The following is a 14,626-nucleotide window of genomic DNA, read 5'->3' as shown; positions in this document are numbered from 1 at the left end:
GCTTCCTTAATTCCGTTCTTTTTCTTTTGTGCACTAACTACTCGTTGAAATGTCAGACTAAATTTTTTCTCTTTTTCTTCATGTTTCTATGGAAATCGTGATGAATAAGGAGAAGCATGTGGATGCACAATTTTTCAAACTGAGGTTACCTTGCTATCTCATAAATAGAAGGGGATGATGGATGCAGCAAAGTTGAAGGTCTTCTCTTTGTTAATGGAGGCTGGATGTCAGTCAATTGAAGATGAGGTTCGTGGTGCTAAGGAGATCATTCATATATGAGTAATTAAGGTTCTCTTGTGGTTTGGCTGAAAATCCTGATTGTTTTCCGCATTGTTTGGTTTGCTTTTTGTCAGGGTTTCTATGATTTCCCTCGTTGTGATTTTATCAAGGTTTACGCCTCTTTTCCGTTTTCCTTATGTGGAGGAAGGAGCCCTTTAAGGGCCCTTTTTTTTTGTTGGGAGAAAAAGAGGTCGTCCTTAGAAAGTCACTAAGAGGGGAAGAAAAAACAAAGGTTTCAGATTGTTGGTTCTGATGTCGTACATATATTTTGTAAGATTTGGGTGTTTATGTTTTATTGTATTGATTTTTGTTTACAGGGTTTCAAAGACACTTCTAGGGGATGTTGTAGTCTTTTTCCTTTACTAGGTTTTTATCCCAATGGGTTTTTTCTAGGAAGGTTTTAACGAGGCTTGTTCACTAGGAGTGGTTTTTAGGGTGGTTTTATTTGGTTGGGTTTTGTTGATTTGTCCTATTTGTAAGAGGATTGTTCAGATGAAATTTATCTATCCAATAATATATATCTTTTATTGTTGAAAAATAATAGAACCAGAGGTAGTATGATCTTAACCAAATGCATAACTACGTTATATGTATCCCATTACACTTTTTAGTTTCCTAATTTTTCTCCCTAGTTGCAACTAGTTGCAATTTCAAATTTAATCAAACCATTGGATTATATTTTCATTGTTTTTTTTTTGTCTAGAGTTACATGTAACAAATAACTCTTCTCTTTTTAGAAATATAACTGCACTTAAAAGCATTTATAATTTGTTGTAACTATGTTATTTTGAAAAAATATAGGTGCCTATTTCTCTTTTTTTTCAAAATTAAAAGATATTTATGAAATTATAAAAACATTGAGATATAAAGTCTCTCAATAAAGAGCCAAAAAAGGTCAAGAGAGGTCGCAAACCTCGTCTGGTGCCCTTGGTGACTTGTGCGAGTTGGGTTGCGATTGATGGCGGAGGTACCTCCTCGAGTGAGATCTTACCCTCGGTTCGTCCTGCTTCGTTGGAGTCAGGGACAGCTCCAAGCAATCGTTACTTTATGCGTGTCACGAAGGTGTGGTTGGTCGGTAAGCTTGTAGGTTGTACTTTTGATGGTGGGGATGAGGCAGCTTTTCACGGTCTGGCTAAGGAAATGGAGGAGTTGTGGCCGCCTTAAGTGATGATATGACTCTTGTTATTGTCTTTGGTTCTGGTTTAGGTTTTCGGTTTAGCTTTCGTTGGTACTGTTTCTCTTTTGTTTAGGGAGGTTCTTTTGTCTATACTTTTTAGGGTGGTTAAGTGATTGTGCATCTTTGTGGATGATTGCGGTTTTTGTTTTCGTTTTTGTTATCCTCATTGTCCTATTCTTGAGCTTAGCTCTTCCTTCCTTATTATAATTAATATATTTGGATTTCCAAAAAAAATCATGAGACAAAACCGATAAACTACCTTCGCCATAACAAAACTCAATCCTACAAAAGTAAAATACCAAACTCATAAATTCCAAAAGTAACAAAACCTACGAAAAAAAAAGACATAAAAACCCAAAACACAAAAACCCTCTCAATCCCTAAAAATAACCAAAACTACAAACACCTTAAAGTCTACCATACTTATTTTTTTATAAAGCAAAAACTTTATTAGATGAAAAAGTAGATAGTACAAACAACACCCACCAAAGTGAGCATAATTCCTTAAAAAATACATAGAAAAACCTAAAAAAGCAATTTAGGATGAACAAAATTGCTACCCGATGATCCATTGAGCAAGAGACCTTGAAATCAAATTGCTTAGGTGCACAAAAAAATAAAACTTTAGAAATTCCCTACCTGATAAACACCTCCCTGGACAAATTGCAGGATAAATCTCAAACAACATCGACAAGGACCTATACCCGGATCAAAGGCAAACGACCAACTAGAAAGGGCATCCGTCAGAACCAAGATGTGGCCAAAAGCAGCCGCCACATAACCCAACAAAAACAGACCCAAGCTCGTCATCGAAGAGGACGCGAATCAGCACGTAATATTGACTAGAAAGCGGAAGCATAAAACCTACGCAAAGAATCGGGTGCGCTGCACGCTCTGATTCGACCGGACCAACATACTGGACAATGAGATTAGAGCGACACCAAAAGCCAAGATCTGCCACCAGCAACCCCAATAGCACACCACCGGCCTAGATCCACCACCATTGACTCGGAGCAACACTCCAAAAGCACAAAATCCATGACAAGTACACTGATTGCACTCCACGTTAAGCCATTGCTCCACCCAGCAACACCACACAAACATAACCGACGAAGCACTAGATCTTCCGCTAACACCAAAGTTGCAAGAGGATGGAGGAGAATAAAAAAAGGCATCAGAAGCTCTAACAAGTACAAGAGTGGTAGTGGAAATTTTATGGGTCACTTGATCTCCAAATTGGGTTGCTCCTTGAACCGTATGAGGAATTCAAGGCTAACCTTCCACGGACATGCCTGAGTTAATTGGAAATGCTTCAAACACCCCGGAATTGCCACTTCGTCCGACCCATTCCAAGTAAGTCCCATTTCTTTTCCTTACATCCACAACCGACAAGCTCTCGTAAAAACACATTTAGGTGGAGGAACCTTAAGCTGAACCACTAGATCCACCCTAACAAGCGTAGCTTCCAACAAATCCAGCTGCTCCAAGTCATCTGAAATAATAGCTTTAAGTTCCTTTTCTTCCTTCCTCTTCTGATGACTTTCGTATGAGACCTCTTTTTCTCACAAACGAATCCCATAGCCTTTTGTCGCTTGATGCAAGTAAACATTTGATCTGTGCATCTTCACGCCATAAGGCATTCCTCACGAGAGAGAGTTAAACCATGAAAATATCACCCCAAGAGGAAGCTATAAGGGAACTCGACGGAGGTCAAGCAGATCAACACCTAATGGACCAAATCTAACAAATGTCTACCAACACATAGTCACGAATAATGTTCTCTTCACACCTCTCTTTGAGGTGGAGAAAGGTGGAAGGAAGAGAGAGACAAAAAGAAAATAAAAAGTAAGAGAAAGAAACTATAAGATGTGATAGATGATAATAAGAGAGAGATAAAAACAAAAATAGGTTGAAGTAATTAAATGTATTAAAAATGAGGTGTGAATATATCATTGTTTACATCTAATATTACTCATCTTACTTCTCTTTCTTCTTCTCTATAGGTGGAGGTGGAGGTGGATGTGGAGAGGTGTGAAAAAATCTTTTTCCAATTAACACCATTTTTTTGACAAAAACTAATTTACCTTTTATTTTCTTAAAATACTGAAAAGTTTGGATACACTAGTAATTTGACTTACCTTCCCCCTTTCTCCTTCTGAAAGCACCAGTCTCTTTCTTCTTCCAGATTTTTTTAACTAACTATTGACTGACCTTAATAATTGATGAAAAGCCACTAATCTCTCCCTGTCTGTGTCCTTGTACAACTACATGTTAAACTTGCTTTCGACCTCCACAGTTAAACATAATTATTTCCATTATATAAAGGGATAAGCCCCCTCAACACTACAAATTAAACACACACGACCACCCTTTTCCCTTAACTTGCTAGTTAGCTAGTTGTTATTTATTGCTAAGGTCCACATAACTGAGATCTGAGAGAATGACTGAGGGAAGAGGCAGTGCATCTTTACCTACGGTGGTTGTTACAGTAGGGATTTCACTACTATGCCTGTTGGCTCTGCAGGTGGAACATGCTAATGCAGCAACTTACACCGTTGGAGGACCAGCCGGATGGAGCTTCAACACTGATACTTGGCCTAATGGGAAAAAGTTCAGAGCTGGCGATGTGCTGAGTAAGTTTCTAACCCCATATTTTTATGCACAAAGCATAGAAGCACTTTAAACTTCTAAACCATATTTTTCTTCATCCATGGAAGTCAAAGTGTTATTTCAATTGTAATTCAATTGTATAATGGTTGACAAACATATACTAAATCAGTTGTGTCATAATTTTTTTTTATTACAGCTGTGTCAGAATTATAAAATTAGCTGTGTCATAATTAATTTTATAATTCTAATAAAAGAAATGAAATTAAAGTGTTTGTGTTTGGATCAATTTATAAAAAAAATGTGATTTTTGGGGCATGATGTTAACATTACTAAAAACTAATATTTACCTATAAAAAAATTTAATATTCTATCTTTCACTTACTACCTCTTATCTTATTTGAGCTTATCTTATAACAAAAGCACTTAAGCAAGTGTTTGTGAAACTTATGTGTATATAGCTTATGCCAATAAGATGTTTTAAACTTATTTTCATAAGTTATTCAGATGAATAAGAGCTTATCGTTATACATAATTTATTTTAGTTTATTTCAATAATTTTCTGAAATTAGATTATGAATAAGTGCTTATGTAATAAGCGTATATAGACATAAGTGCTTAATTAACCTGTTAACCCAAACACATACTAAGGGCATCTCCAATGCAAGGTTCTTAGTCCATATTTTGGAGTTAAGAACTAAGAATTAAGAACTTTACCATTGAAGGTGCTGACATGGACTCCTTAGTTCTTAAAAATAAGAACTCAGTTTTTATATAAGGAGTTTTGTTTTTTGAGTTCTTAGCTTAAAATATTAATTATTTCTCTATCATCCAAATTACTTTATTACTTTATGAGTTTTGTTTTATTACTTTATGAAAATAAAAAGTATAAATAATTTGATTGGTGAGACCAAATGAATAGTGGTAAGAACTAAGAACTAAGAAATCATGGTTGGAGCTTGAGAGTTACATAAACACATGTGGCAATACGGGACCACATGAATAGTGCTAAAAACTAAGAAATAAGAACTAAGAGATGCTCTAATAAGCTCTTAAATTGTATGTATAACCAAAAAACGGTTTTAGAACGGAGAAAGTTGTTTATTATAAGAAAGTTGTCACTGTAAATAAGCATATGTTAAATTTGTTCCAGTCTTCAACTATGACTCAACAACACACAACGTGGTTGCGGTGGACCAAAGCGGTTACAAAAGCTGTACAACGCCGGCGGGTGCTAAAGTGCTGAGTTCAGGAAAGGACCAAATCAGGCTAGGAAGAGGGCAGAACTACTTCATATGCAACTGTCCTGGTCACTGCCAATCTGGGATGAAGGTTGCCATCAATGCACTGTGATCATGCAAAAGTACCGTTCAAGTAGTGACAAAAGTTATATATATTAGTATATGCATACAAGTGTTTGATTATGTATATGTGCTTAAATTATTGTATGGATCAGTGATATTAATCATGTAATGTTGGTTTTGTAAAGCTAGTGGGAGTGATTAGTGAGTTGGCTTTCTAGAGAACTTGTGTGTTTGATATGTGTGCATGTGTGGTTGGATTATAATAGATTTGTTATTAGGATGGTCCTTCAGTCACGGACTTGGGATCTGCATACTGTGTAATTACTGAACGTGCCAATTGTCTCTGTGTGTCGGTGTCAAGGTGATTGTTGCTAAAGTATTGTTGGTTGATCTAAATATATGTAACTTTCTAGATTGCTCCACTATATCTGTATAAATAATAAAAGGTTGTATTGTATTTATCTGATGGTGAAATATTTTATAGGTTTAGATTTTATTTGCAATATACTAAAATAAAAATTCCAAATTGTTTTCTCTGTTTACTTTGAAACTCAACAAATCATGTCCTTTTTTTATATCACCAGCCAAGAAACAAATGCATTGTGTGGTAAAGCGGTACCAACCCGCTTATCAAAAAAAAAAAGGGGTACCAACCCATTTACACAGCAAGTTACATGTTGGTTAACAAGGTTTCCAACTCGAAACAAATCAAGTTACAGGTTCTCTAAATAAATAGAAGGGTCAAAAGGGTGACTCATCCACTCATAAAAGGAATGACTGTGAAATAAAGAAAGGTTAAATAAAGAAAGAAAGGTTAAATAATCTGTGAAATCTTGCTACCAAATCTCCAGCACCTAACCAGTTATCCATCCAAAATTGCACCTCATCCCCCCTTCTCCCACTTTCCTAACAGTGCACTCATCAAACCACACATTAGATATGACATATACTTTCCTAACTAAATAGCCACATCTAATGTCTATACTCCCCCTTTAGTTGTAAGGTATATGTCAAATATACCGAACTTAATTGGATGGCTTTGTGATGGTGTACCACAGTACCAGTACACCGCTTGTTACTTAAACATTTTATTACGTGAAATAAGGTTTGAAAATTTGAAAGTTTTAAAGTCCTATATTTATACTAGCTAGGATTGTACCCGTGCGATCAGTGGCGGAACCATAAATTTTGTGAAGCCTAGGCAATATTTTTAACCGCAATGGATGGTGGCTGCGGGTGGCGACCAATCAGCAAGCGGCGGCCGGCGAACGGGCGAAGGAAGGAGGAGAAAGTGGGTTCAGGGCTTCAGGCCAAACGCGTATGTGTGCGGCTAAAGAATTGAGTGTGTGTTTGGATTAACGTTAGCATGATTAGATCTGACCAGAATTGAATCTGGTAAACGTGAGACGTGAGTTTAAGTGATTTAATTTATGCTTAGATACATTGTGAGAAACGAGATTCTTGTAAGAGAATTTTGTTTGGATATTAGAATTGATTTTGAGTGTGTCATACGACGAAAATTGATACAAATATTATAATTAATATACATGTTTTGGAGAAATTATTTTTAATGAGAAATAAACAAATTATATAATTATTAAATATTGTAAATAAACGTTTTTTTTGAAATGTATTGTAAATAAACATTTGTTGGTTTATTTTGAGTTTTAAAAAAAAATATTGTAAACAAACACAAAGAAAAACAAACACAATGAAAAATAAACATGATGACAGTTGTACCCCTCCACTAAGCTCCAACAATCCCAGCCACAAGTATCTTATCTTTTTATTCATTGCAAAGCTGTCTAACCACCTCTGTCCTTCCCCTGTGTTCGTTGTTCCTGTTTTTTCCACTGTTTTCTCAATTCTGTTTTTTCTCTTTTCTTCTCCTTTGAACCTGAATCAGTATCTGTTCTTTTTAGCACTTCTTGTGCATTATATATATAATATTATTGGCTTACCCAAAAAAAATCCTTCCATACTCCACATCTGTCTTTTTCAACAAAGCACAATTCCCTATAAAAAAAAAACACCCACAATTCACCTCCTTCTCTCTTTTTTTTTCTTTCTGCAACAAACAACGACAATTAGCTTTCTTGATGCTGGAATTTCTACCTAAAGTATTGTGCATGCAGAGAACAAAAGTGGATGAGAGTTGCAGAGAGTGAAAGAACAAGAATGCAGAAGCTAAGATTTCCAGCTTCGGTCAGATCCGATTTTGGGAGAGAAAATCGATTTTGAAGAAACCACCCACAGGCCGCTACCCCTGCTTCACTCACCCTCACCCACATACAACCCTCTTCACAGTTCACTCACCCTCATCCTCCTTCACCCAATCACCCTGCTTCACCTTCACCCAATTTTGCCCTTTCTCTCTTCTTTTTTTGGACCCAAATGCTTATCTGGTCCAAAGAAAAAAAAAAATTATTTCCTTTGAGCCTGGGCAAGGGCCCAGGCAAGCCAGGTGGTGAATCCGCCCCTGCGTGCGATGCACGGAGTATGCAATGCACAGAGTAACAATTCTATAATTATTATTTGTTATGATTAATTATTCAATTAACAGATGTATATGGTTATTATGGACGGTAAAGTTATCACAACCAATTATTAAATGTGGGTGTATTAACAGTAACTTAAATGCGAGACATCTACTCGTGTCAGTTGATTCAAGCTTTTTAACACTAATTTAAGTGTAGAACAATCATTTTAGTATTTATATATGTTATAAGAGAGATTTTCTTTTATGAGGATAGTCAAACAACAAAACATGCCCATTAGATCAAATAATGATTGCGATTGAAATGTATTATTTTTTTACACTGGAAAGATAAATTACACCATTCAATAATTGATCCATATACCTCCCTCACCCAACTCATATGTCCCTTTTACCACTTGAGCTATCATTTTGGAACCTATTAAAATGTATTTGATGATCATCCTATTTTTTAATCATAAATTCATAATTTAAAATTTAAATATTAGCAACACAACTCCCCAATATAAAGTATCTGATTTCTAACATATCATAGTTACTTATTAATATATTATTGATAACATAAAACATCATTAATAATTCTTTAAAATTGTAAATGTCAAATATTTTTTATTTAATAATAAGTTCAGTTCCTTCAATCTGTTCTTTTTGTGAGACTGGCAATCTCTTTTGGTCAATGCTTTTGATAGCCACACTTGCAGCTATGATTGCCAGCCAAGCAATCATATCTGCTACATTGACATGCATAACGCAATCAATAGATTTATGAATTGTGATTCTTTCCTAGGCTAAAGATAATTCACACGTCAAGGAAGTTCATTGGTCAAATTTACATCCCTGTAATTAACTCGTTTCTTCACACCTCAAGCAAGTTCATGGGTCAAATTCACATCCCTGTGATTACTGGTTTCTAATGGTCATATGCATAGTTGTTTCCATCTTCTAAATCATTACAGATATTGCAAAATTTAATTTTTTTAAGAAACAAACAAAGACTGTACTGCAACAAACATGCTCTTTTTCTAGTACTACTTAATGTAAATTGAGTAGGTTAGTTTAAATTGTGAGTAACAGTAAAATTAGAAAGAAAGAAAATTATAAATGGTAAAAACAATAAAACATTGACACTGTATCTACAGATTTTGAATTCAAGTCACAAAAATATGAGGTTTAGATTAGATCAAGAAAAGAAAATTAATAGAAAGCAAAAAAGAAAACAATGTCTAAAAGGGAGAGAATAAGAAAATTAATTTTATTATGACAAATTCACGTCTATGGGAAAAGTAAAACAAAGATCATAGACTTGCCCTAACATAGCGCCCATCTTTTTACTGTTGTCAACGGAGCAACAACAAAATTAAATTTCCTCATTCAACGAAAAATATTGGGCCGCCCAGAGTTTCAGAAAACTAATTGGGAATTAACATGGTGTGCTCTTATCTTACATAGGCCTTAAGATACTGGAGACAGTGTTTTTGTTCATGCCCCTTGTAACTGGCCTACAGTACAAAGGAAAGGTTTTTGCCGCAGAACCTTCACAACTTTTAGTGACTTGTGGTTGTGTCCTTTCTTCTGTGAAAGGGAAAAAGAAAAGTATGATTCATTTAAATATCAGCCTTAAAAAATGCACAAGCTGTCATGTTTAAGCTGCAAGGCATGCCAATTGTTTAATACTAAACAAATCACATTATGAATATGGGAAACCATATTAATTCATTATGGATAGCAGCACAAAGCAACCAAACGCAGCCCACTACATTAGATGACAACGTATACAATGAAAACAATTGATAATCTACTAACATAACCATCACAATTTGTCTTGTTTTTTTCATTACAGCTATCAGTAGGAATTTTTTACCTTACTAATAGCATTTGTGCTGTTTTAATTTAGACTGTGTTCTAGGTGCTGTCTGTGTGTTGGTTTGGCTTCTCCATTGATTTCTTGTACTATGGGTGGAGTACCCCCTTGATTTGGGGAGTTTGTCTTGATTTCTTCTACTTCATTGGCTTATAAAAAAAATTTTACACTAACTTTTAAGCCTTTATATGTGCATCATATAGACAACAGGAAGAGATTGTCCTATGAGAAAAAAGTAGAAAAGATAAACCCCTAACAAATACTATCAACAAATACTGATGACTCCATCAGTATGAATTTAACAAAGACATATATGACTTCATGAGTGAGAAAAATAAGCTTACTACTTCAGAAGTTAAACTAAATTCCATAAGAAAAGGTTTTCTCATGAAAATGCTGGAGATAAATAAATTAGGTGTCTGAAGCATTATAGGATACTGAATTAACAGCTTTACATCATCGGCAAGGAGATCTTAATGCCTGCTATGACTTTCAGCAGGACTTGGGGCACAATAGCTAAGTGGGCATTGGTCCCTCCAATAAACCAAAACTGCTTCATTTATCCGCCATTCTTCCAGCTGAATTGCTGACCACTTAATCTCAAGCATGCACAACAGGGTCTTCAGTTTATATACAATAAGTGCAGCTTATTCAAACTTGTATAGTTTCTAAAATTTCTCATGCAACTAAATATCCTGAAAACTTTGGGTTGTATAGTCAATGATGAATCTAACTTGTTGTATAACTTCATAAAATCATTCTCGTGATGGGTTCTTGATGAACACCTTGAGATACAAAACACATGACATGATACCCACCTGAGAAAGGTATGATAAGTTTTGCTCATCAGTGCCAATCTCACCAGAGGAGAAAGTAATATGATAAAACCGGTAGCAAAAAATATGCTTAGATGAACTCTTGTAGATGGAAGCCCTGATTTTCCCCAAAAGATTATTTTCAATTTTCAGCAAGCGAAGGACAATTGAAGAAGATAAACTCAAATAATTTTGGAGAGAAAAGACCAAGAAAACAAAGTTGTCTTTGAGATGACTTCTACCTTTCGAGACTTCTCTCATGAGCCAACATGGAGAGAGAGAACCAATCGGCAGTGATAACCCCTAAACAAACTGCTCCATAGCAGCATACACTGTGAGTGGTAGATTGAGACAGGTCTATAAGGTATTACAGCACAACAACTTTGTGTCCAATGTTGGTTCAAAACCTTAAATGAAAATAAGGCCCTTCTCCATAACCTGTGAAGATTCAGAAAAAAAGAATCATGTCAAACTACAGAAAAGGATGTTGATACATTAAGCGCTTTTCTTTGGCTAGCATCTGTAATGAGACTAAGAGGAAAAATCATTGAATAAGACATAGCATTATAATGTATTTCAGAAAACCAAGAGTGCTATTACACCTTTTGAGAAAATTTCTATACCAGTGTATAATTTCTTCCATAAAAGCTCAGCTCAGAAAGCTTAGCTTGCTTGAATGGGTGACAGAACAACTTCTCTACTCTTAGTCTGCTTGTTTGTTATAGAATAGTGTTACCAATTTCATTAATCTACTATAATATACATCTAATATCATCAAGTTTCTAATAATTTTGTGGTGCTTACTCTTTCCCAGTATAGACATATAAGGATGTTGATACCATTAGTAAGGAACATCATAAATAACACTAAACCACCAGTATTATACACCAATTGTTCATAAGATGAGTTAAAAAAGAATTACCTTGAATTGCAAACTACATATGCATGACTACATCTCTATGCTCTGTCTATTTGAATCCACACACATCGGGACAGACTTTCAATAAACTTGAGGGGAAAACTTGGTTCCAACTCCCTACATCAACGTTGAGATTCAAATATCTAGAGAGCTGATCAATAGATGTGTTATCATCCATCCACATCGAAAACACTATCATCTAGATTTACTATGTTGCCCATTTTGTCTGAATCTCTTCCTCCGAGGGCTGGAGAAGACAAGAGAGGTTGACTCTCGCCGATTGCTCAATGGCTGAGGAGGGGGTGTCACCGGAATAGTTGAGGAGGAAGAGTGTCGAAGTCGAACGCTGCTCCCGCTGGCTTTGGTGTCGCTGCTGTCGTTTCCCCGAAGTCAGCAGCACCAGTCCTGTTGCGCCGCTCTCTTAAATCGCGATGGCCGCCGTTTGCTCCTCCTTGTTTGCGCCGCTGAAACGCCCCAGGCCATGACGGAGCAGAACCCATCGTGTCTCATGACTATTTAACAACGCATTACTCTTTCGTTTCGTGACCAACAAAGGTATATTTATAAGCCTCTACCTTCAACTAAGGTGGAATCCAGCAAGATTTTGAAGCTATCAAATTAAACAACCTGGAAAGCACCTTGAGTAGCTGGATTTCTGAGATAGGAAGTAGCTCAAACAGACTGGAAAGCAAAATTAATAGCTGGCTTATAGATTTAGAGTATAGATCCTAGAGCACAAAAACCAGATTGATGGCTATGTTGAAGCTTGTAGTTGTAGGTGCACCTTTATGGCTTTATCCTGGAATGCAAAGGAAAGGACTGAGTGGTAGATGAAATTTCGAGGGTTATAGCATGCAACTTTATGCGGAAATCCAGTGCCAAGAGATGTGAATGGACGGATTTGCAGATTCGACGGCGGTGGCAGCCGGAAATCGCGGAGCGTACACGGGAGAAAGGGAGAGATTGAGTTCTGCTAACTCTATGGAAGAAGAAACCTATCATTCAACCAAAGAAGCCCAAATAAGAAATAGGCCCAACTATCTAACAACTGGAAAAAAAAAAATGGTGCACTATGAACAGTGAAATTGCACCTTGCTTTTTAAGTTAGTAGATATATTGACTATAGATATGACCAAATTGCTTTTTAAGTTAGTAGATATATTGACTATAGATATGACCAAACAACTGCTTATGAAGGGTAGAATAATCTTCAACTCTTGAGCTAGCTTTTGTGGTTGAATATAGGTCTCACAATTTCTAATATGGTATGAGAGTTTCTCTCCTACATTATTTGTTGTGGAGACTTCACATATTAGGGCCACCAGTTGATGTTTATTACACGCTCCAGATGTTCAACCCTGAGTGTGAGGGTGTGTGTTAGAGTCTCACATTAGCTAGAGATATGGTCAATAAGTGTTTATAAAGAGTAAAGCAACCATCAACTCTTGAGCTAGCTAGCTTTTGGGTTGAGATAGGTCTCCTAATTTTAAAATAGTTGCCAGAAAGTTAGCTGCCCATTAGCAGCGTGTTAGCTATGTCTCATAGTTAATGCAGCATAGTAGCAACGTTTACACTTTACATCCACCACACGCTAGAGAGCCCCAACTTGAACATATGATCTTTAGATCGAGGAGCAGGAAGTGGCATTGTAGGTGAGACAATCAGCCAGGTGATAGTGGGAAGGAACATGATTTAATTTCAAAAATCCAGAAGTAACATGTTCTCTGATAACATGAACACATCGATGTCAACAAATCTAGAGCGATTTTGAGAAGATATATTTGTTGCAAGTGCAATAGCTGAAAGATTATCAGAATTTAGCACTGAATCAATTGGTATTTTAAGGACCCGAAACAAATGCTTAAGCCATAGAAACTCTGAAGAAGCACATTCTAATGCCCTATATTCAGCCTTCCCTTAAAACTGGGTCATTGTTTGTTGTTTCTTAGACTTCCACCGTTCCACGAGATCAAAGCACCTTCAAGAAATACACAGAAGCTTAAGATTGTAGTAGACTTGCGAGTATGGGTTGGCACAAAAGCCTAAGATTGGAAGATGATCGAAGCTAGACACTTTGTAGTAGACATGCATGTGAGTATGGGTTGGCACAATCCACTTCCAAGTGTTCTGGTAAGGTAGACATGTCAATAATCTCATGATGGTAGGACTTGCAAACATAATAGAGCACAGTTTGAATAACAAGCATCAAAAGGATCAAATGAGACAACACCAAGACACAAAGAACACCAGAAGCTATTCTCCACACAAAGGCCAGCTGAAACAACTTCCAACCGTTCACAAACACCATGGAGAGCATCTGTACCAAAGAGAAGGAAACAGTAAACATAAAAGTGGCCATCATGGACAAACCCTTCTTCCCCTTTATCAACTCATTGCTCTTCTTCATTGCTATGAGTCCACAGGAGTCTTCTAACACACTCACAACATTAGCTAGTTGCCAAACTATGGTCAAGTACAGAACCCCAACGATATATAAAATCCCTGTGACTGCAAAAGTTGCAATCCCAAAATATTTTTCTCTAATTCTAATTGTAATTGCCCACATGACTATAAAAACTATCCCTACCACGATGTTGTAAATAAAAAACGCCGCGAAGGTGCACAACAAGGTGATCATAAGCCTCTTGAAAACCTTTGGCACGACGCTGGTGACCTTTTTGAAGGTCACCTCTCGGCCGGTGTAGATGGAAGCGACGGTGTAAACCACCACGGAGATGGAGAGGAGGGGGAAAAGGACGATGAAATCGAAGTTAACGAGCTTGATGAGAATGACAAAGAGCAATTCTAAGGAGATTGTTTCAATGGGATTTTTTTGTTGGGGTGTTAAAACCAGGGTTTTGGAGTAGTTTAAAACGTCCCCCAAGATGACTTGCGATACTTCTATCTGAAAGAGGACGATGAGGTGGAGAGGGAGGATGAAAATTAAGGTGATCGTGCTAAAGATCTTCCACCATGAAAGCATGACCATGTATGATTCTTTGTAAATGCCAAAGAGCCCAAGATATTGCATTTTTTCTTGATTTTTCTCCATGGTTCTGTTCTGTTTTTAGGCAAGGTTTTGGGTTAGTTAGGACGAGTGATTACAAGGAGAAAGGTGACTATATATACCATTTTACTGCATGATAAGTGAAGTTTTTATTTTTTTA

The 14,626-nt window shown here is 36.5% G+C and overlaps 2 protein-coding genes across 2 annotated transcripts; one reads left to right on the top strand and one right to left on the bottom strand.

Moving 5' to 3' along the window:
- The first annotated feature begins 3,738 nt into the window (after positions 1–3,738).
- On the top strand, positions 3,739–5,828 carry LOC130723598 (basic blue protein-like). The gene is made up of 2 exons (XM_057574701.1): positions 3,739–4,089; positions 5,217–5,828. The coding sequence occupies exons 1-2, from the start codon at positions 3,897–3,899 to the stop codon at positions 5,414–5,416; spliced, it is 393 nt and encodes a 130-aa protein (XP_057430684.1). The 5' UTR covers positions 3,739–3,896; the 3' UTR covers positions 5,417–5,828.
- A 4,954-nt stretch (positions 5,829–10,782) lies between these two features.
- Positions 10,783–14,535, bottom strand: LOC130723802 (uncharacterized). Its single transcript, XM_057574939.1, has 2 exons — positions 11,463–14,535; positions 10,783–10,978 (listed from the first exon to the last, which is right to left on the bottom strand). The coding sequence occupies exon 1, from the start codon at positions 14,509–14,511 to the stop codon at positions 13,525–13,527; it is 987 nt and encodes a 328-aa protein (XP_057430922.1). The 5' UTR covers positions 14,512–14,535; the 3' UTR covers positions 10,783–10,978; positions 11,463–13,524.
- Between the last annotated feature and the right edge of the window lie 91 nt (positions 14,536–14,626).

Source organism: Lotus japonicus, chromosome 6 (genome assembly GCF_012489685.1).
Source record: "Lotus japonicus ecotype B-129 chromosome 6, LjGifu_v1.2".
NCBI lineage: Eukaryota > Viridiplantae > Streptophyta > Magnoliopsida > Fabales > Fabaceae > Lotus > Lotus japonicus.
Note: the sequence above shows the minus strand (reverse complement) of the source record. Positions and strands in the feature narration are given on the sequence as shown.

Bases quoted from the DNA above. Each gene is read 5' to 3' on its own strand.
- LOC130723802 (XM_057574939.1), bottom strand. From the start codon at position 14,511: ATGGAGAAAAATCAAGAAAAAATGCAATATCTTGGGCTCTTTGGCATT.
- LOC130723598 (XM_057574701.1), top strand. From the start codon at position 3,897: ATGACTGAGGGAAGAGGCAGTGCATCTTTACCTACGGTGGTTGTTACA. The intron at 4,090-5,216 runs GTAAGTTTCTAA...AATTTGTTCCAG, and splicing joins CAGAGCTGGCGATGTGCTGA to TCTTCAACTATGACTCAACA.